Source organism: Bos indicus, chromosome 10, assembly GCF_029378745.1.
Source record: "Bos indicus isolate NIAB-ARS_2022 breed Sahiwal x Tharparkar chromosome 10, NIAB-ARS_B.indTharparkar_mat_pri_1.0, whole genome shotgun sequence".
NCBI classification, from domain to species: Eukaryota; Metazoa; Chordata; class Mammalia; order Artiodactyla; family Bovidae; genus Bos; species Bos indicus.
This window is the reverse complement of record NC_091769.1, coordinates 25576222-25597896: the sequence shown is the minus strand read 5'-3', so window position 1 is coordinate 25597896 and position 21675 is coordinate 25576222. Positions and strand designations below refer to the sequence as shown.

General features: G+C 41.1%; 1 protein-coding gene across 2 annotated transcripts; it reads right to left on the bottom strand.

Annotated features, from left to right (window-relative positions):
- Positions 1 to 162: 162 nt before the first annotated feature.
- METTL3 (methyltransferase 3, N6-adenosine-methyltransferase complex catalytic subunit) lies at positions 163 to 14984 on the bottom strand. Of its 2 annotated transcripts, XM_019968394.2 has the most exons (11): positions 14744 to 14983; positions 5360 to 5577; positions 4859 to 5263; positions 3664 to 3839; positions 2880 to 3096; positions 2464 to 2651; positions 2046 to 2084; positions 1773 to 1881; positions 1570 to 1635; positions 1292 to 1404; positions 163 to 394 (listed from the first exon to the last, which is right to left on the bottom strand). In XM_019968394.2, exons 1-11 carry the CDS (start codon positions 14841 to 14843, stop codon positions 283 to 285), a joined length of 1743 nt encoding a protein of 580 aa, XP_019823953.1. In that variant the 5' UTR covers positions 14844 to 14983; the 3' UTR covers positions 163 to 282. The 2 variants fall into 2 exon arrangements, with proteins under 2 accessions (XP_019823953.1, XP_019823954.1); XM_019968395.2 differs by lacking the exon at positions 1292 to 1404 and having other exon boundaries at positions 14744 to 14984.
- Positions 14985 to 21675: the final 6691 nt, after the last annotated feature.

Genomic DNA, 21675 nt, shown 5'->3' with positions numbered 1-21675 from the left:
CCACACATTCATTTAGTTTGAAGCCTTATAGCAACCCAATAAGGCAGGTAACATTTCCCAGTTACCTAACATTCCCAGTTTACATTTATAAGCAATCATACTAAGTTGAGTTACACAAGATCACACACTCTTAAGTGGCAGAGCCAGAACTTGACCTCGAAATCCCAACTACAATACAAACTTTTATTTAAATAAGGGGGAAAAAAAGCTATTGTACAAATATTACTCTTCAGGTGCAGCCTGTAGAGCCATGGCTATGGATGCTTAGGTTCAGAAGTACTTCTATAGATTCTTAGGTTTAGAGATGATACCATCTGGATATCTTTGCTTGAACCGGGCAACCACATCTGGGTCTAGTAGATGGATCCCATCCAGTTGGTTTCCAAGGGTGATCCTGAAGCAAGGGGAAAGACAGGGCAAGCCAAAAATCCTGGAATTTAAAGGCTTAATACTGTTAAATGATGTGTTCTTTTCATTAAGTCTGCCTATCATCTCAATAGGCTTCTGAATATCTGTGCCAATTCTTTTATAAAGATAGTATATGGTACTAAGGCTGGTACGAAATTGGGCAGATTCTGATGTTAAAAGAGGCTGGATCTGTACTAATTAAGGGTTAATAACTTACAGCTAACTAGGTCTACATCACAAAGTTATGCTGCCAGTGACTACTCTGGATGAGTAACATGCTAGCAGCATGTCTTTTAAAGCTCTACCTATAGGATGAAAGACTAAAATTGTTGACAGATTAAATAGGTTCTCAGTAACCACCAGGGGGCAGATTCAGTACATGCAGTAGAATAATGAAGAGCTTTAGGGGTGGAGACCTTAAGAGCAGTGTTTAAATCTTAAAAACCTTTTGGTTTTCCAGTGAATGCTGGTCGCTTAAGAATCCTCTGAAGCCCATTTACAGACTAGTGGAAGTGAGGTGACGCTCTGCTGCTGCTGCTACTAAGTCGCTTCAGTTGTGTCCGACTCTGTGTGACCCCAGAGACAGCAGCCCACCAGGCTTCCCCGTCCCTGGGATTCTCCAGGCAAGAACACTGGAGTGGGTTGCCATTTCTTTCTCCAATGCATGAAAGTGAAAAGTGAAAGTGAAGTCGCTCAGTCGTTCCCGACTCTTAGCGACCCCATGGACTGCAGCCTACCAGGCTCCTCGGTCCATGGATTTTCCAGGCAAGAGTACTGGAGTGGGGTGCCATTGCCTTCTCCGAAGGTGATGCTCTACTAACTTATATATTTGACCATAAACAGTTGTGCCCTTGGGGGCTAGCATGTTCTCTGGTCTCCTTACCAGTTGGGTTGCACATTGTGTGGTCGTCCAAATAACTCAATCTTGCGAGTGCCAGGGGACAGTCTTTCAATCATGCCATAGATTTCATCTGGTTTATGACTAGTGGAACGAACCTAAGAAATAAAAGCTCGAGCTACTTTTAAGTTACCCAAGATAGCAATTCTAGGCCTTTCCACTTATGTTTATGATCCCAATGAGAAAACCTGGAATAAGAATATACCTGACTAGAACAGCTGATTTAAAATGTGGCTCTTTGGATGCCTGGGGAAAGCACGTACCTCAGCTACGATCACATCACAATCCAGACCCTGGTTGAAGCCTTGGGGATTTCCTTTGACACCAACCTGCTCACCAGAGAACAGAATGATGAAAAATTTATGAAAGTTTTATGAAACCCCAGTATTTGAACTGTTTCTCAATAAGAAATCAAACAACTCCTATTTTTCGCTCCATCTAATGTATTGGGCCCCCTGCTGCTCACCAAGCAGTGTTCCTTCCCATGGTTCAACCAGTGACCTGTACGGCCTGTTCGAATGATGCGCTGCAGTTGATTTGTCTTCACCCAGATAATTTCATCTACCCGTTCATAACTGTGGGATATAAGAAAAGAATCAGAACTTTAATCAGGCTTTCACAGTTTAAGGATGATACCATCTACTCTACAGAGGCAAGAAATCACAGTATACTCTGAAAGAAGGAAACCCTATCAACTACATATTTCCCTCAGAAGAAAAGAACAGTGATGGCTACTTACCCCCAGAGGTTCAGACATTCTCTGCCCAACTCCATGGCCCTGGAAAGAAATAAGGGTTAAACAGCTACTTCCATGGCAGTATTTTTTCTCCCTTCAAGATATATGTGTTGTTTTCAGTAGACATTCAGTGAACATTTACATGCAAGACACCATTGGGGCAAGAGAATGGATCTAAGAATGAAAAGGCAAAACATAGTATCTATTCTCAATGGTCTTACCTTTCACAAGAAACAAATGTAGAGCTAAACAGAATTCATGGTATCATTTGTATTATAAACAGGCATCAGATCTCAGTAGGTAAGAAAGGCTGACTGAGTCATAAGTTTAATAGAGCTAGAAAGACCCAAGATTTTATCCCCACCCAGTACTCACTCTGTACTATATCTGCCCATACCTACATATCTTTGAACTGCATTACCTGCCTGTGACCCAGAGGAAGAGAAAGCCATCATCCTGCAGTACTGGTATGTTGAGCCTGCGCATCTCATCATCTGTCAGGGTCCCATAGGGCAGCTCCATGTGAATATCCCAGGGTGGGTCAGCCATCACAACTGCAAACTTGCCCAAGATACTGACGTCCAGGTAGCGGATATCACAACAGATCCACTGCATGAGGTGGTATTTGGTCATCTTCCCTTCCTTCACTCTCCGATTCATGGCCCCAGTCCCTCTTTTTCCATTGGATTTTCCTGTTCCCTCATATGCTATATATCCCGCTCCATTCCCAATCAGCAAGGGAGATTGCTGATTATGCCTTGCTTTCCTACATGTATGGCTGCTCTACTGAGATAAAGGTCCTTAAGTTGAGGTTAAGTTTTCTGAGCAGACAGGTACCTGAGGTGGGAAGAGTCTATCTGCACTGGAGTCACCTCCAACGCTCTGTGTAAGGGCAAGCTCTTGGCTTGGTGTATGGTCTTTGCTTCCAGGAGCCTCAGAATCCATGCAAGCATCAATTTCATAGTGAACATATTTGCAGGTATCCATGTGGAAACATGTGTTAAGGAAAGAGCAGTCTCCTAATGACTCATCAGTGTGTTTATTGATGATCCGTCTGGGGAAATAGTAAGGGACAGTTGGAATCAATATGGTGTTCCAGTTAGATCCCCCAGTTCAAGTTCTAAACTGTTGCAAAATTTGCAATCTTTCACTATCATCAGAGCTTCCTCTCAGAGTTTTCAGATAAGGAAAGCAGGTGATATTAAAATCTGTAATTTACAATAAAGAAATGTTTTTCAATTCCTCTCTGAGCAAAAACTTAACTTCCTTATGACAGGAATAAAGCTCTGACCTAAGAGGCCAGGTTCTTGTTTCTCCTAAGACTGTCCTTCTAGAGAACTTTAACTTTCCCTGGGGATCAAAGACAGAGATATCCTGCTATTGCAAGAAAAGAGCAATTTTTTTTTTTTTTTAATCTCATATCTTTTGGAGAATGCAGCCTGTATTCCCTCCCATAGAACACTACTTCTGAAAGTGTACCTTCAGAATCTCGAAGTCTTAGACAAACCATATTAAAAGCACTTAATAACAGTATTAAAGACAAACCCAATGAGTGGAAGGACCATGCTTAAAAAACGACTGCTTCTAGAAGACCCAGCCAACCCTCTTCCCCTCAAAAGACCTGAAGTGCAGCTTTCGACAGGGCCGGTCAGCATCACTGGCTTTCATACACTCCTCCTTGGTTCCATAGTCACAGAACTCTTGAACTTGAGCTCGACCTCGTGAGCGAAACTTTTCAACAATGGATTGTTCCTTGGCTGTTGTAGTATTTAGTAACTCTAGGATCTCCTGACTAACCTGGGTGATAGAAGAAACCTTCGTCTGGAAAGGGTTCGTAGATAAAATTAGCCCTTAAACCACCTCTGCAAATTCTACTTGACATCAATGTCCTATGCTGCTGCTGCTGCTAAGTCACTTCAGTCGTGTCCGACTCTGTGCGACCCCAGAGACGGCAGCCCACCAGGCTCCCCCGTCCCTGGGATTCTCCAGGCAAGAACACTGGAGTGGGTTGCCATTTCCTTCTCCAATGCATGAAAGGGGTCAATAAACTACATTAATATGAGAAAACCCAGGAGAAGGGATTTTTCATGGATTTAGTCCTTTCTCACAAATCTGCACTTGGGATGAAATTAAAATATATGCAGAGCAGTTCCTGCTGCTAAGCATTAAGCTAAGCTCCCCTCCCCAGGAAAGCATTCTTTTCAACCAAAACCACTTATATTTAATACGTACTGAAGCAAGACACAGTGCTGATAAGCACTTTACTGTTTGGTTCAGAGCCTAGGCAACAATTCTACACGGTGGGTGGGTGGAGGGGACAGGTGGGAGGTGGTATTCTAGTTAGTCTCACAAATGAAAAGACTAAGCATCGAGAGAATTGTTCAAATTTATACAGCTAGAAATAGGAAATGGCTAATTCATGTGGGTCCGAAATATTCTTCCAAACCAGTGAAAAAGACCCAGTGAAAAAGATTCTCTAAATCCGAGTTCTCAGCATTTGGTGCACTGATGATGTTTTTGGCCAGATAATTCTTTGTGGGTTAACCTACTAAGATTATAGGATGCTGTGCAGCATCCCTTGCCTCTCTACCCAATAGGTATCTGTAGCACTCCTGTGTTGTGACAACCAAAAACGTCTCCAGACTTTGCAAAACGTCCCCTGGGCGTTAGGAGGGAGGGTAATATCATCCTCAGTTGAGAACCACTGCTCTAAACCCTCAATTCTAAGAACTGCTCTTTGCCCCTAGGAGTAAATTCTTCTCAACCAATGCTAAAATTCAAAGTATAAGTGTGAAAACACTTCTATCTACCCCTACCTTCTTGCTCTGTTGTTCCTTAGTAGATTGTTGGTTAAGAAGGCTCTCTATCTCCAGATCAACATCTGAGGCAGCATGTTTTCTTGATTTCTTGGTTGGCTCCTTGGCTACTTCTGATGCTGAAGAGGCCAGACCAGAGGCCAAAGAGCTAGTAAAGGCAGCTGCTGTGGTGGAGTCCTGCTCTGCACGCCGCTTCTGCCCTGCAATAGTCCCTGCTACCTCCCCAGGGCCCTTCTTTTCTGCCACAGCACCCATCATGGCGGAGAGCTTGGAATGATCAGCATAGGTCACAAGAGTGGGATGTGCATCATCTTGTAGGAGACTTCGCTTTACTTCGATCAACTCCTGAGCCGCAAACTTCTGTAGGAGGCTTTCTACCCCATCCTGAGTGGCAGGGGCATCTGGCTAAGGAAGGAAGGCAGGAGGGAAAGTGTTAAAACCCTGACCATGAACTGATGAAAAACAGTGGCAATTCCCAACCTTGCCTTATGATGTCAGTACCGTGGAGATGGCAAGACGGATGGACACAGCATCAGTGGGCAATGTTAGTGACAGATCAGAGAGGTGGTGTAGCAACTTCTTCTCTAATTCAGGGTCTGTAGCTAGTTCAGGAACTGCTGAAGCTGTACTGGGCTTAGGGCCACCAGAAGTGGGTGCAGCAGGTACTGGGCTGTCGCTACGGAAGGTTGGAGACAGTGCTGCCTCTGGATTCCGAAGATCTAGGAGTGAAGAGACGTGAAAATGAAAAAAGGCAACCACTGTCAATCTACACATTCCTCAGGAATTCAGATTTCCAGCATTTACAACACAGTCCTTTCATTTCGTGCAGAAAATTCTCTGACCAGATTTAGCACTAGATACGAACAAAGCTAGTGGAGGTGATAGAATTCCAGTTGAGCTGTTCCAAATCCTGAAAGATGATGCTGTGAAAGTGCTGCACTCAATATGCCAGCAAATTTGGAAAACTCAGCAGTGGCCACAGGACTGGAAAAGGTCAGTTTTCATTCCAATCCCAAAGAAAGGCAATGCCAAAGAATGCTCAAACTACCGCACAATTGCACTCATCTCACATGCTAGTAAAGTAATGCTCCAAATTCTCCAAGCCAGGCTTCAGCAATATGTGAACCGTGAACTTTCTGATGTTCAAGCTGGTTTTAGAAAAGGCAGAGGAACCAGAGATCAAATTGCCAACATCCGCTGGATCATGGAAAAAGCAAGAGAGTTCCAGAAAAACATCTATTTCTGCTTTATTGACTATGCCAAAGCCTTTGACTGTGTGGATCCCAATAAACTGTGGAAAATTCTGAAAGAGATGGGAATATCAGACCACCTGATCTGCCTCTTGAGAAATTTGTACGCAGGTCAGAAAGCAACAGTTAGAACTGGACATGGAACAACAGACTGGTTCCAAATAGGAAAAGGAGGACGTCAAGGCTGTATATTGTCACCCTGTGTATTTAACTTATATGCAGAGTACATCATGAGAAACACTGGACTGGAAGAAGCACAAGATGGAATCAAGATTGCCGGGAGAAATATCAATCACCTCAGATATGCAGATGACACCACCCTTATGGCAGAAAGTGAAGAGGAACTAAAAAGCCTCTTGATGAAGGTGAAAGTGGAGAGTGAAAAAGTTGGCTTAAAGCTCAACATTCAGAAAACGAAGATCATGGCATCTGGTCCCATCACTTCATGGGAAATAGATGGGGAAACAGTGGAAACAGTGTCAGACTTTATTTTTCTGGGCTCCCAAATCACTGCAGATGCTGACTGCAGCCATGAAATTAAAAGACGCTTACTCCTTGGAAGGAAAGTTATGACCAACCTAGATAGCATATTCAAAAGCAGAGCCGTTACATTGCCAACAAAGGTCCATCTAGTCAAGGCTATGGTTTTTCCTGTGGTCATGTATGGATGTGAGAGTTGGACTGTGAAGAAGGCTGAGCACCGAAGAATTGATGCTTTTGAACTGTGGTGTTGGAGAAGACTCTTGAGAGTCCCTTGGACTGCAAGGAGATCCAACCAGTCCATTCTGAAGGAGATCAGCCCTGGAATTTCTTTGGAAGGAATGATGCTGAAGCTGAAACTCCAGTACTTTGGCCACCTCATGCGGAGAGTTGACTCATTGGAAAAGACTCTGATGCTGGGAGGGATTGGGGGCAGGAGGAGAAGAGGACGACAGAGGATGAGATGGCTGGATGGCATCACCGACTCGATGGACAGGAGTCTGAGTGAACTCCGAGTGTTGGTGATGGACAGGGAGGCCTGGCGTGCTGCAATTCATGGGGTCACAAAGAGTCCGACACGACTGAGCGACTGATCTGATCTGACCCTTTATTAAATCACACCCAAGCATTCACTGCTTTGCCAAGATAAATTTTCTGGGATCTGCTTACTCTTTCTATGTTGGGTGAGAAGTATTTCCTAATTTCATTCCTTGCTCTGCTTCAAAGGAAATAAATTAGCAGCTTGGTAGATTTAAATGTCCATACCACCTCCCTTCAGTCACGCTAAATGACAACTGATATAATCAACCTGAATTTATCAAGAATATTTTCACCAACCTAAACTGTGATGAGATCTTTTTGAAGAACTGAGTTCGAGTTTTAATGAATAAAGCCCGCTGGACATCAGAGAGTATAAAAAATGACAGTGCTGGGGGTTATAACTCAAACACAAAAATTTTATAGAACTACTGAAGCCCTGGTCACCAATAATAGTTCCTGAGTATATTCCTATAACCTACTCTAGTACTTCAAAAGCTGGGTAGCCATCACAACCTTAACAAGATTTAAGAAACTCAAATAGGACAACATATTACCTTTGGGAAAGCCTAATATCTGTGATTATTTAAAATACAAGTGAAATATTAAACATTCAGGATCTATACTGGAATTCTGTTAAATACTATCTAAGCGGCCACGGGGTCACTAGGAGTCGGACAGGACTGAGCGACTTTACTTTCACTTTTCACTTTCATGCATTGGAGAAGGAAATGGCAACCCACTCCAGTGTTCTTGCCAGGAGAATCTCAGGGATGGAGAAGCCTGGTGGGCTGCTGTCTATGGGGTTGCACAGAGTCGGACAAGACTGAAGCAACTTAGCAGCAGCAGCAGCAGCAAGTGGCCACTAGTTTACATTTAGAGGTATTTTAGTTACTTAGAAATTTCCACTCTAATAGAACTGACTTCAAAAAATTTAGCTCAGAATTCCAAGGAAAATGGAGCTTAACTATACCAAACACCTTACAGGAACAGTTACATTTTAGGAAAATAAGTTATACCCTATGTGGAAAAGAGACTCCACAATTTCATACTAGCTGAAAACATTAAATAATTGACAGAGTTTTTTTCACCTTGCTCACTGATGATTCTTTTATGTTGTGCTGAACCTCAGACTAGAACAAGTTCCTTGTTTTGTTTTGGCAAGGAGGTGTTGTACACATAGAAATCATGGAAGCACTTTGAAGGTCTGGATGGGAAAGTCTGAGAGCAAGCAATCTAAGCTAAAGATAACATATGAAATTTAAGCGACAATTACTATTTAGCTTACTTGGAAGATTACAGGCACAATTCTTACACTGAATAGGATTGAACTGGTAACTACTCAAGTCCCTTGCAACTGAGAGATTCTAATAAATCTGAGCTAAAAATACCCCAATTATAATTTACACTAGTTTCAAACTCTGAGCTTTTAAAAAAATCAGTCAAATTTAAAATTTCTTCAGAAGAAACCAAAAATTTCTTTCATTAAGTAACCTAACCTAGCAAAATTAATGATGAAACCTTATTATTATAGCAGAAAAAATACAAAGTGTTTTAAAATTAGCATTTCAGGCATTACATGCACAGTTTTATACATTATGTACTGACCATTTTAACTCATGATGTATGCTAAAGGGAGCAAATTATATAAGGTATTAAAGAGTTTGAGGGACTTCCATGGTGCTCCAGCGGCTAAGACTCCATGCTAACAATGCAGGGGGCCTGTGTTCGATCCTTGGTTAGGGAACTATATCCTATATGCTGCAACTAAGAGTTTGCATGCCACAACTGAAGATCCCACATATTGCAACATGCCGCATGGAAGACAGAAAATACCGAGTGCCATAACTAAGACCCAGCAGCACAGCCAAATAAATAATTTGATAATAGAAAGAGCTGTGCAGTTTTGAAACTTTTTAATATTTTAGATAAACTATATAAATTATCCATATCCCCCCCTTTATATTTAAACATTACTTGCCAGATACCTTTAATATTCTTTTGCCATTAGTATGAGTTTTATTTCTTTAATAAGGACCTAAGCACCCTATGCTGCTGCCAAGTCGCTTCAGTCATGTCTGACTCTGTGCGACCCCATAGACGGCAGCCCACCAGGCTCCCCCGTCCCTGGGATTCTCCAGGCAAGAACACTGGAGTGGGTCTCTATTATGTCTTTTTTTAACCACTTAATTGTGATTAGCATGTAAAAAGTTGTATATCTTAACATATACAACTCAGTGAGTTTGGAGACAGTCTACACTCATTAAATCATTACCACCACCAAGGCCATAACCGTATCTGTCATTTCCCAAAAGTTTCTTTCTGCTGCCTTTATTATTATTTTTGTGTATCTGGTAAGACCACTTAACACAGGATCTACCCCCTTAGAAAATGTTAAGTATACAACACAGTCCTGTTAACCATAGGCACTACACACTGTGTAAGAGATCTCCAGAACTTATTTATCTTGCATAACTGAGATTCTGTACCCTTTTACTATCACCTCTCCATTTTTCCCCTTCCCTAGGCCTTAGCAATCACCACTCTACTTCTATGACTTTGACAATTTTAGATTCCACATGTCAAATACAATCTAAGTGAGACCATACAGTATTTGCATCTGACTTAGTTCACTTATCATAATGTCCTCCAGATCCACCCATGCTGTCACAGATGGCTGGATTTCCTCCTACTTTTAGCTGTGAAACATCCCATTGCATGTATATTTCATGTTTTCTTTATCCACTTATCCATCAATGGATGTTTAGGTTGCTTCCATATCTTGGCTGTATGTGAACATAAATAATGTTACAATGAGCGTGGATGTGCAGGTATCTCCTTGAAATCCTTATTTCAAATCCTTTGAATTCCTAAAAGTGAAACTGCTAGATCATATGGTAATTCTATTTTTTTCCTTACTGAGGAACTTCCATACTGTTTTCCATAGTGGCTACGCCAGTTTACATTCCCATTATCGGTGAATCAGGATTCCCTTTTCTTGCTAACACTTTTCTTTTTTTTAGTAACAAGTTTGAGATGATATCTTATTATGGTTATGATTTGCATTCCCCTGATGATTAGTGATGTTGAACAAGTTTTCAAACACCTGTTGGTCATTTGCATGTCTTCTTTGGAGACCTATTACCTTTTAAATTAGCATATTTTGCTTGTTTCTTGCCCTTCTGACTTAAAATAAGTGTTGTCACTGATTAAAGTAAATAGTAAGCATTTTCCATAATTTCAACATTTCAATCAGTGTTTCATTCTTGTTAATGTAATCTAACCCAAATTCTGTTCAGGAACACACTTATTCACTGTCACATTACTTTCCTTTTTGCCACAATGGTTCTTGAGATGCTTGGCTTAAATATGCAATAATACCACATTATTTCCATGATAAACATTTTGTTGATTGAATTTATTTTAAATGAAGTCCAGAATCTAATAGTTCAAAGAATAAAGCAATCTACTTGACATTATTACATCTATTATCATATTTAAAATAACAATGTATAAATTTGGTTGGATCTTAATGCTGGTTAGATATTTGGTTAGATGTTCATTTTCTACCAACTAGTTTATCAGACTTTTCATGCAAATGTTACATGCTATTTCTAAAATATACTACACGTTTTTTCATGTAAACTTTCAACACCTAGCAGACATTATCTCAGTGAGGAAAAGCACTGACTTTGTTCCGATGTTAATATCATTAAGTTGAAAAGATACTATGAAGACTGTAATATAAACATTTCTTACAATTTTTGCTTTCTCTACTAACAAAATTTATATGTTCTTTGAGTTATGTTTAATGACTTTTTCTTACAGCAAGAACTCTATGATAAAGAACCACTTTAACATATATTTTCAATCCCTAGAATTGGATACAAATCTTTTTTTCTTTTTGGTAATTTTTCCAATACTTAAGTTTTAATACAGTTCTGTGATTCTGGTTATGAATCCTTATGTTAGTAACACCTCCTGGGAGTATTCTTTTCATTGCATTCAGGACATGGAGCTGAAAATAGCTCTTTTAAGGTTACTAGGAGGAGGAGGCTCACATTTAATATTTGGAACAAAATTTAACAGCTGATTAATGTAACTGTTATTTATAGATGGGCTTGAGCAACTCTGAATTCCCTGAAGTCAAACACAAATTTGTGCACAGATACACAAATTTGGGGGAAAGATTCCAACCCTTTATCATTCTTAAAATGGGTTATGGGCGGAAAATAATTAGGAATCCCTGAGTTCCAACTCCTTCAGAAAGTATCCGTTCAGTTATTAATTCAGTACATTTATTGAGCACTTCCATTATGCTGGTAACTATGTTGATTCTCCACTTCTAATCTAATGAAAAATATAATGTGTTGGGCTCAGCAAAGGAATACTTAATACTTGAGTTTTAAGAGCTCTGTTGAAGATAGATAAAATACTAGCTTGAAGACATAAAAATATGGCCAGATTGTGAACTTGCTGACCTCTAAAACATGTCAATATCCATATTCACATCTTCAATTCCATTGATGAAATACATTGAGCAGTTCACATATTCACTATGTGCTAAGCTGCGCCATGTATGGATGTGAGAGTTGAACTGTGAAGAAAGCTGAGTGCTGAAGAATTGATGCTTTTGAACTGTGGTGTTGGAGAAGACTCTTGAGAGTCCCTTGGACTGCAAGGAGATCCAACTAGTCCATTCTAAAGGAGATCAGTCCTGGGTGTTCTTTGGAAGGACTGAGCTAAAGCTTAAACTCCAGTACTTTGGCCACCTCATGTGAAGAGTTGACTCATTGGAAAAGACTCTGATGCTGGGAGAGATTCGGGGCAGGAGGAGAAGGGGACAACAGCGGATGAGATGGCTGGATGGCATCACCGACTCGATGGACAACATGAGTTTGAGTGAACTCCAGGAGATGGTGATGGACAGGGAGGCCTGGAGTGCTGTGGTTCATGGGGTCGCAAAGAATCGGACACGACTGAGCGACTGAACTGAACTGAACTGAAGCTGCGCCAAGTTTATTTTGTTTCAATTAATGAAATAAACATTTATTGAAAGTAATAATCCTCATTTCAGAAATCTACTTTATTCTATGGAAAACAGTGTGGCAGTTCCTAAGCAAATTAAAAATAGAATTACCATATGCTCCAGCAATTCCACTTCTGTTATATGTCCAAAAAAGTTGAAAACAGAATCTTGAAGCGATAACCTGTTACACCCGTATTCACAGCAGCATTATTCACAATAGCCAAAATGTGGAAGCAACCCTCAAGTATCCGCCAATGGATAAATGGATAAAGAAAATGTGGTATATACATACAATGGAATATTATTCAGCTTTAAAAAGGAAGGAAATTATGACACGTGCTACAACATAGATGAACCTTGAGGATGTGCTAAAGGAAATCAGTCAAACACTTCATGATTCCATTTTCACAAGGTATCTAGAGTAGTCAAACTCACAGAAACAAGGTAGAATGGTGGTTGCTAGGGACTGGGATGAAGGGAGAATAGTGAATTTCAGTTTTGCAAGACAAAAGAATTTTGGAGACTGGTTGCACAACAATGTGAATATATATCACACTATCAACTATACATTTTAAAATGGTTAGATGGTATTTTATGGTATGTGTACTTTTGCCATAATTTTTTTTTAAGTTATACCTTAAAAATGCCAAGCTAACAAAGGTCTCCCAGTGATTCTTTGTTCATAATATTTTGCATTTATTAATGACATGGATACATTTCAGTTTATTTAAACATCCTTGTCTTTTAATATTGAGCTCATCAGTAAATAATTAAGTATCAGATTTCAGTAACCCTATAAAAATATAGATGTGGTAAGAACATTTTTATTTCCTGTGAGAAAAGAACTAAATGATCTGAATTTTCATGTAGCCTTTGGTTATATCTTACATGACAAACTGGTTAAGAGAGTGTTTCACAATGTTTTCCTAAGAATCCTAACCATTAAAGAAACAGATTCTTTGGAATAACCAAAATAACTCAATGGAAGAACAATGATAGGCTGGCTGACTTAATTTGTGTGTTTCATCTCTACCTATCCCCTAAAGACCAAATAGGCCCATCAAAGCTCTGGGCTAGAAGGTAATATATGTTTAATCACAAACTCAAAAACAATTTTACAGGAATCTAAATTATATCAAGTGGCTATACTAAAAGTCTTAACCATATTTTATTAAGTGGATGTACAAATCAAGAGATATTTATATTCCAAAAGAATACTTATGTTCAAGGGAGAATAGATCTTGCTTTCAAAATTATTAAACATGCTCAGCAAGGACCCTGATGAAGTTTTCAGACTCTAGTGGTTGGATTTGCATACAGCACAAAGTTTGGTTAATACCAAAGTGTGGTTAATACCATGTAAAAGTGAAGTGGAATTTCTATTAATTAATCCTTGGTAATATGACTTGCACTTCTTCCTCTACTTGCTCTGCCCTCTTACCATCTCTTTAGTTATTTAAGTCCTATATAGCCACTGAGACCAAATTCCAAGTGTCAACTCTTCCATGATGCCTTCACTGACTAGACTGACTCTTGTTAGTTCTACCTTCACTATGCTCATTGTGGAATTAATTCATTTGGCATTTTACATATACCATCGTGTATTTCTGACTTCTCCTTTATTCCCAACTAAATTTTAAACTCCTTGAGGGCAGGGACACGGTCTAATTTTTGTCTAACTAGACTCATGTAGATACTCGATAGATGTCCACTTATTTTGGTGTAAGTCCTGCCAAGGCATCTTTTAGTTTCAAGGGCCAGAATACAAGTGCATAGACCTAATATACTTCAACACAAGATTTAGAAATGGACTCGGGTATACTGATAAACAATGCAAGTTGCCACAAGAGTGGTACGTACTCATTATCCTTGCAGATCTTTAATTGATTTGCTTTAGATAATTAGGTGTTTGTGTAGGGGATGTGGTATGAGTAGACAATCTTTTGAGGTTCCTTCAAGTTTTAAGACTGTGACACGGGTCAATAGGAGGGGAGAAAAAGTTTCAAAACAAATGTTTTCAGATTCCTGCTCGGTGTGTAAATGGCTAAACCAATGCCACTTCCTTTTACTCATTCAGCAACATCGAGTGCCAACTCTGTGAGGACCACTGAACTGGGCACTGTAGATATAAAGGCTCAGTACTTGTTCTCACGGTGCCCAGAATCGCAAAGAAACGACCAATACAAAGCAATTGCTATAACCAAGGGAAGAACAAAGCGCTATGGGAGTTAACCATAAAAAGGAACTTGCTGCTTCAAGGAATAGGGGCTGAAAGGCCTAGCAAACGGGACGCTCTCGTAGACTTAAGAAACGTCAGTCAACGAGATGGGGGGACGCGAAGATGCGAAGGGAGCTTCCGACCTGGGAAAGAGAACTGGAGGAACCAGAGCCCAGGGTGAGAAGAAGCCGCTACTACCTGCAGGAAAATGAAGCATCTGTGCTGCTGAGGGGGAAGAGAACCGGAACCAATGTATGAAGCGTTAAAGAAACAGACGTTTGAGGAAAGGCACCAACTCGGGAGCTTTTTTCTCCAGGGTTCCCTCAAGCCCTCTCTAGCAAGGCATCGGCCCCAACAACCCCGCGCCTCACCCAAGTGCCCCGAGTCCTGCTTCCGCCTCCGCTGCAGCCTCTCCCGCAGTGAGTCCAGCTGCTTTTTGTGGGCCTGGATAGAGCTCCACGTGTCCGACATTTCAGTCTCGTGGCCCGGCCACGTCTCCAACTAGGCACGGCGGACTAGCGCTTCCCAGTTCTGGCTTCAAGAAATTGCCTAACTCTCTCACGCGGACACCCTCAAGGCTAGCCGGAAAGAGATCCCAGCAGATACTATGGAGGGAAAGTCACTTCCGGTTTCCCTCTCCCTTTGAAGCTGAAATGAGAGCCACCATAAGTGTTGGCAGAATGGCAGATATGTTTTTTACAGGCGCTCTTTCGCGCTTCCGGGTGCGTTGAGGCTGTGGTTGCCGTGTTGGTGTCTGGCAAAGCTGCCATGTTGCTTATAGCCGCGCATGCGGCCATGTGGAGTATTAGGAAATGCGTCCGAGTGCGTTAAGGTGGCGCTCCAGGGCAGCATGTGTAATCCCGATTTTTGAAATGAAGGATCACTAATTACTTTGGACAGTTTGACACTAGCATACCTTTGCCACTAAAGATGTAAGTTCATGTTTCCGTGCTGCTGCTGTTTCCGTGCACTCGTTTACAAAAATATACCACTACGTATGCTTCTTTGAGGGAAGAGGACTGACGGGACAGAGATACTGTAAAGAGATTCAGTTCAGTTAGTTCAGTCGCTCAGTCGTGTCCGACTCTTTGCGATCCCATGAATTGCAGCACGCCAGGCCTCCCTGTCTGTCCATCACCAACTCCCAGAGTCCACCCAAACCCATGTCCATCGAGTCGGTGATGCCATCCAACCATCTCATCCTCTGTTTGTCCCCTTCTCCTGGTGGCTCAGAGGTTAAAGCGTCTGCCTCCCATGCAGGAGACCTGGGTTCGATCCCTGGGTCGGGAAGATTCCCTGGAGAAGGAAATGGTAACCCACTCCAGTATCCTTGCCTGGAGAATCCCATGGACAGAGGAAGGCTGGTAGCCTACAGCCCAAGGGGTCGCAAAGAGTCGGACATGACTGAGTGACTTCACTTTCACTTTCCTCCTGCCCTCAGTCTTTCCCAGCATCAGGGTCTTTTCCAATGAGTCAGCTCTTCACATGAGGTGGCCAAAGTATTGGAGTTTCAGCCTCAACATCAGACCTTCCAATGAACACCCAGGACTGATCTCTTTTAGGATGGGCTGGTTGGATAAAGAGATTACATATACGTATTCTCACTATTATACCAAATCTACAAGTATCATATGTAATACGTTAAAGTAGATTCTTCAGGGAACTCTCAGGCGGTCCAGTGGTTAGGAGTTCACACTTTAACTGCCCAGTACCCTGTTTGATCTCTGGTAGGGGAACTTAAGATCCTCACAAGTTGGGGAAGGTGGGGGCTAGGTGGGGGGAGGCTAAATTAATAAGTAAAAGTAAGATCGACTCCTCAGAGGGGGTACTAGGGGACTTCTGAGGTTCTGGTTGTGCTGCATTTCTTATTGTGGGCATGAACACGTTGTTTAAGAAAATCATCGGAGCCAAACAGTTTGGTATGTGAAATTCTCTGTATAGTAAACTTTAAAACTTTTTTTTTTTTTTTTTTATGGGATCCTCTGAATGGAAGTATTTGGGAACCATTGATTTATCAACTCTGTGGAATGCCAAACACTGCCAGAAAGAACAGCTTCAGAAGGCATGGCCCCTGTTTTCAGAGTCTCTGGTCTGGTAAAGGAGCCAAAACCGACCCCCTTTACTGATATTGAACCATCTTTGCAACGTAAGGCAGCATGAACATAGGCTTAAAAAACAAACGTGACTGCAAAGAAGGGAGGACATTCCAAGCCCAGATGATCCAAGATGGCATTGGAAAGAAGGTGACATCAAGATTCAGGCTTGAAATGACAGCTAGGACTTAAGTAGGTGAAGTATAAGAAAGAATTCCAGACTAAGAACATGATAAAAGCGAAGGTCTAGACTCGATGTAGGAAAGCATGGTGTATGCCATGTTGAACCAGATTAATTTGGCTAGAACATAGAAAGTTATATTTGGGAATTTGGGAGAATATTTGTTTCTATATTTGAAGCTAGATTGCAAAAGGTACCTGTTACCTTGCAATTTATTCAGAATACAACAGGGGACATTTTAAGATTTGCGTATAGGGAATATTTTAGGGGAGCTGGTATTTTGGTTGAATTGAGATGGGGAAAAAAGTTTAGAGATAGGGGAAATGATTAGCAGCCTATGGTAACAGTTTCATCATAGAATCTTTAAGTCAGAAGCCATCTATGGATAGTAATGGAAAGGAAGGGATGAAAATGAAGAGGGACTACTAAGAAGAAAGATGTATGTATATTGGAATGTGGCGGTTTCATTCATTTATTCAGCAAATATTTACTGAGTGACCAATTATGTGCTAGGTACTGTGCAGATTTAGTAGTGATCAAAATATTCATCTCCATTTCATTTTCTGAATTTAATTTGCCTTGTGTTCCTTTAAGCATTGAAATGCAGGACACGGAAATGAATATGGGCTCATATGAGCATCTCTGGACATTTAATTTTTAGGATTATACTAATTAGAAGGAGAAATGGAATTTCCATGACAGCCATGGTTAAGAATTGGCCTTCCAATGCATGGGACACAGGTTTGATCGCTGGTTAGTGAACTAAGATCCCACATACTGTGGGCAACCAAACCCACATGCGGCAACTAGAGCGCCTGCATGCTGCAACGAAGACTCAGTGCAGCCTTGAAAAAAAAGAAGCAAAAATGCTATCTTACCTAGCAGAAATACTCTTGGTGAAGTTGGCTGATCACAAGAGACTACTTCTAAGGGACTGCTCTACCTAAGGGGTTTTGCTTTCTTTAATAAACCTGGTTCTAACAACGACCCTCAAGAAAGTTGACAAAGGATGCTTTTGCACTTTCATTTAGGATATATTCTGTGTGACCCTATGTTTAGATGCATGCATTATTACTAAAGGAAGATAATCCCATTATTGCTCTATTAGAGAGCTGTTAGAGTTAATTGTTCACAAATCTGAATCCCTCACTTACTGTAAGATCACTCTTTCTTTCAAGGTCCTTAACACATAGAAATGAAATATGTAGTAACTATATAGCAGTAAAATGAAGTAGTCCTGGGGGAGAAAGACAGTATTGGATATAGCTTTGCAGAAGCTGAAGAGGGTTGATTCATCTCAAAGACAGATTTCCACAGGTCATCCCTTTAACTTATAAGCATTTTTGTCTAAGGAAGAATTTGTCTAGTGGAAGAGATTCAAGCTCTGGTAGAATTCAGGATACGCATGACCTGAATTGCCTCCTCTCACCTACAGAGGAAGCCAAAGTGGCAGTACAGGTACTCCTGAAAGTCAGCCAAATTAAGGGGAGCTCCCAGAAGTTTTTACTTTAACATTCACTTTTTAAACTATTACAGTAATAAACCAGGCAAATTTTAGGAGCACAAGAGGACCACTTAGCATGATCTGCTTATAGAGGAATTTTCTTCTAGAGGCCTCAGGACCAGTTTTCAGCTCAAAAGAAAGCCACTGCTTTCTTATCTGGGCCCCCTCTTCGCCAGTCTGCATACAACTATGAGCAGTGCAGAGAGGAGGACTGACTCTCACCCAGACCTCTTCTAGTCCAAAGACTGAAAGCCTAGTTGTGAGCAGATAATTGCTGCAGGCACTACATCTCCTAACTTTCTGGTAATCTCCTAATCTGCTCTGGTAGTGTTCAGAGTTAGCCACAACAGTAATGGCTCCCATCCCACATACCCTTATGCAGTGTGACTGTCACTCTTCCCAATGAGGGTAAAAACAAGGTAAAGCTTGTTTTTCTCCTCTTGAATCTGAACTGGCCTTCTGACTAGCTTTGGCCAAGAGAAAGTGGCAGAGATGATATTCTTTGAGTTTCAGATTCTAGGCCTTAAGAAGCCTTGCAGCTTCCGCTTTTGTCATTCTAGAGAACTAGGCCTTTATGGAAGTCCATTTATCCTAATAGCTAAACCACTTGAAGAGAGAGTGAGGGAGAGGGAGAAAAAGAGAGAGAGAAATTCTAGAGATTGAAAGATGTCAAAAAGAGATCCTGGAGAATGAAAGACTCTAAGGAGAGAGGTTCCAGCATTCCAGTCATTCAGCTGAGGGGCCAGAAGTGAGTGAGGCCATCTTGGATCCTCCAGCCCAAATTGAAGCTGCTGAGTGAGCTCAGCCCTCACCACCTGGAACACAAACAAGCCATCCTAGCTGAAGGCTGTTCAGACCCATGGACTCACAAGCTAATACATAATTATTTGTAAGACCCTAAGTTTTGGATGGTTTGTTACATAGCAACGGGTTACTGTATCATCCACAGTATTGACCAAATAGTACACTTCCTAACTGGTTCTTTGGTCACATGTTTTCTTTCTTCAGTTTTGTCCTTACTCAGATTTTAAAATTATATAATCAAAAGCATAATGTCCATTGGGGCTAGTAAATCTGTTGTTAAACATTAAGAAAAACAAGGAAATGTAAAGGGAAGTCAAAGCTGGGTCTGAGGGAAAGTCATGTGAGTGAGATCTCTTCTGGGAATCAGGAGATAGATGTTTACTAAGAAGTTCCAGGGACAGTAAACCAGAATCCTAGGAGTAGAAATTGTGAGAGACGAAAATGTGCCAATAGAATTGAGACCTTTTTGAGGGGTGACACAGGTTGAAATCTGGGAGAAGCTGATGCTGAGACAAAGGAGTGTAAAAGTTTTATTGGGAAGTAACACTTGTTAAAAAAAAAAAGTGAGGAGGAGGGGTGAAGAAAGTGGGATTGGGTTGGGAGAGCTGTCCAAAGCTATCAATGCTGCAGCTGTGATAGTGGCTGCCAGACCACTGGGGAGTTCCATGGTAAGAACTGTACATTAGTCCCATGTTCCCTGGCAATGGCTAAGCCCTATACCACCCACCACCTTGCTTAGTCTTTGACCAGGGGCTGGAGAGGACAACTGGAGGCTGTCCAGGCTCCTTTTTTTGGTCACTCCGTGAAGCTTGTGGGATTTTAGTTCCTTCAACTAGATATCAAACCTGGCCTTTGGCAGTGAGAGCAGAATCCTCACCAGTGGACTGCCATGGAATTCTCTAACCAGGTTTCTTGAAGCTAGGTAGCCAGTTCTTTCTTGAAGGGACATCTTGGAAGTAGCACGTATCTGTTTCTGCCAAAGGGGACTTGATGTACCTTATATAGGTTTTTACATGGTAATTCCATTTGTCCTTAGGTCGTCATATGGATTCTGTTAATTTATTTCAGCATGGTTATTATGAAAGCTGAATGTAAGAGAACTGTATGTCCCCTCGCCTTTCTCTATCTTTGTATCATCAGTTAGTCATTTCCCTTTCTGGAATCCCACAGGCCACTGTGTCTTAGCACAGTATTTGCTACCACCATATAAAAATATGTTTACATTTTCCCTCTTCTTTTACTGAGCTCCCTTTGGGGCATAAGTATGTCTTCTTTACCTTTGTACCTACCCAGCACTTGGTCTCTGAAACAAATCCTCAAAATTGAACTGAATGAATGAGCTAAGAAACTGTCTCTTGCTTCTTATAGTTAAGTCATCTGTTTATCCATCTAGTTCGAACTGAATCCACGATGCCTATTTCAGGTAAAGTGTTTTGCAGGCTGCATTTATTTACATATTTACTGCAGCAGGTTAGAGTTAATTCACTTTCCAAAGAAATGATCAAATGAGAAGTTATTGAGAGTAAGAAAGGATGGGGTTGAGGATGGGGATTGGAGTGGGCTTTGAAGAGGCTCTAAGAGAATAAGATAGAAAAGAAATAAAAGCTGTCAGAGGTCAATGAAAGAAGAAAAAGCAGGGGAGGAAAAGAATGAAAAGTAGATAGAAGGAAAAATAAAGTAGAGCTATGAAGGAGGGTGGGGAGTCAGGCTCAGGGCTGACCTGACCAAGGAAGTATCCATTAGTAGGAGCCTCGCTGACAGCTGTTATCATAATGGGAACTGGCATCAAAAGAGAGGGCAAGTCAAGTTTAATTAGTTAAATGGCATTATCTATGTCCAGTGGGGATGGGGAGGTAAGGGAATAGAAGGATTGGTGACCCACCTCCTTCCATAGGCTGAAAGGAAAAACAGATTTATAAAGCTTTGGTAGGGAATTAAAGAGACAGGAGCTGTTTCTTCCCCAGCCTACTTCACAAGATTGTCATGTCCTAGTCACTAGTACCTTTAAAGGGGAATGGGTACGGCTCCAGGAGGCCACTGGAATTAAACCTCTGTTCAGGAACAGGTTTACTCACCTTTTCCCTTCAGTCTTCCAGCCAGCCTCACTTTAGGAGTCCAGTGATGGTACCGGAAGCAAGTACCACCCCTGAAGGTAGTAGCAGTGAAACTGAGTTTCTGCTGACCTGGGTTCTTAATCCACTTCTGCAACTGATTGGCTACATGTCTTCAGGCAAATCATTTTACCAGTCCTATCCCTTTAGCACATGGTTTCAGTGATATCTTACAAAAGCAAAAATTAGAAAAAATTCCAGAGAATGTTTTCTTTAGGAAAGCAAGGTCTAAGAGTCTGAACCTTACCATATTGTGGAGACAAAACAAAAAAGAAAAAAAAAAAAATATATATATATATATACACACACACAGACACACCCACCCCCAATGTATTTCCTCTGCTAAAAATTCTCCTTTATATTACCTTGTTGGTAGAAATTATTAGGGTTGAATTATTTTTTTTTAATGTTTATAATATTAGACCAAGGATCATAAAGATGAATTCACCTTCGTTCTGCACATTAACTGATGTCAGCTAGGCTGGCTTAGGTTTCAGGAAAGACTGATAGCGTTCAAACTACAAACAAAACAAAAAACAAAATAAAATACAAAAGCTTGGTGGTGGAAGCATCTAGGCAAAGAGAAAACCTGGACAACGGCTGTAAAGTA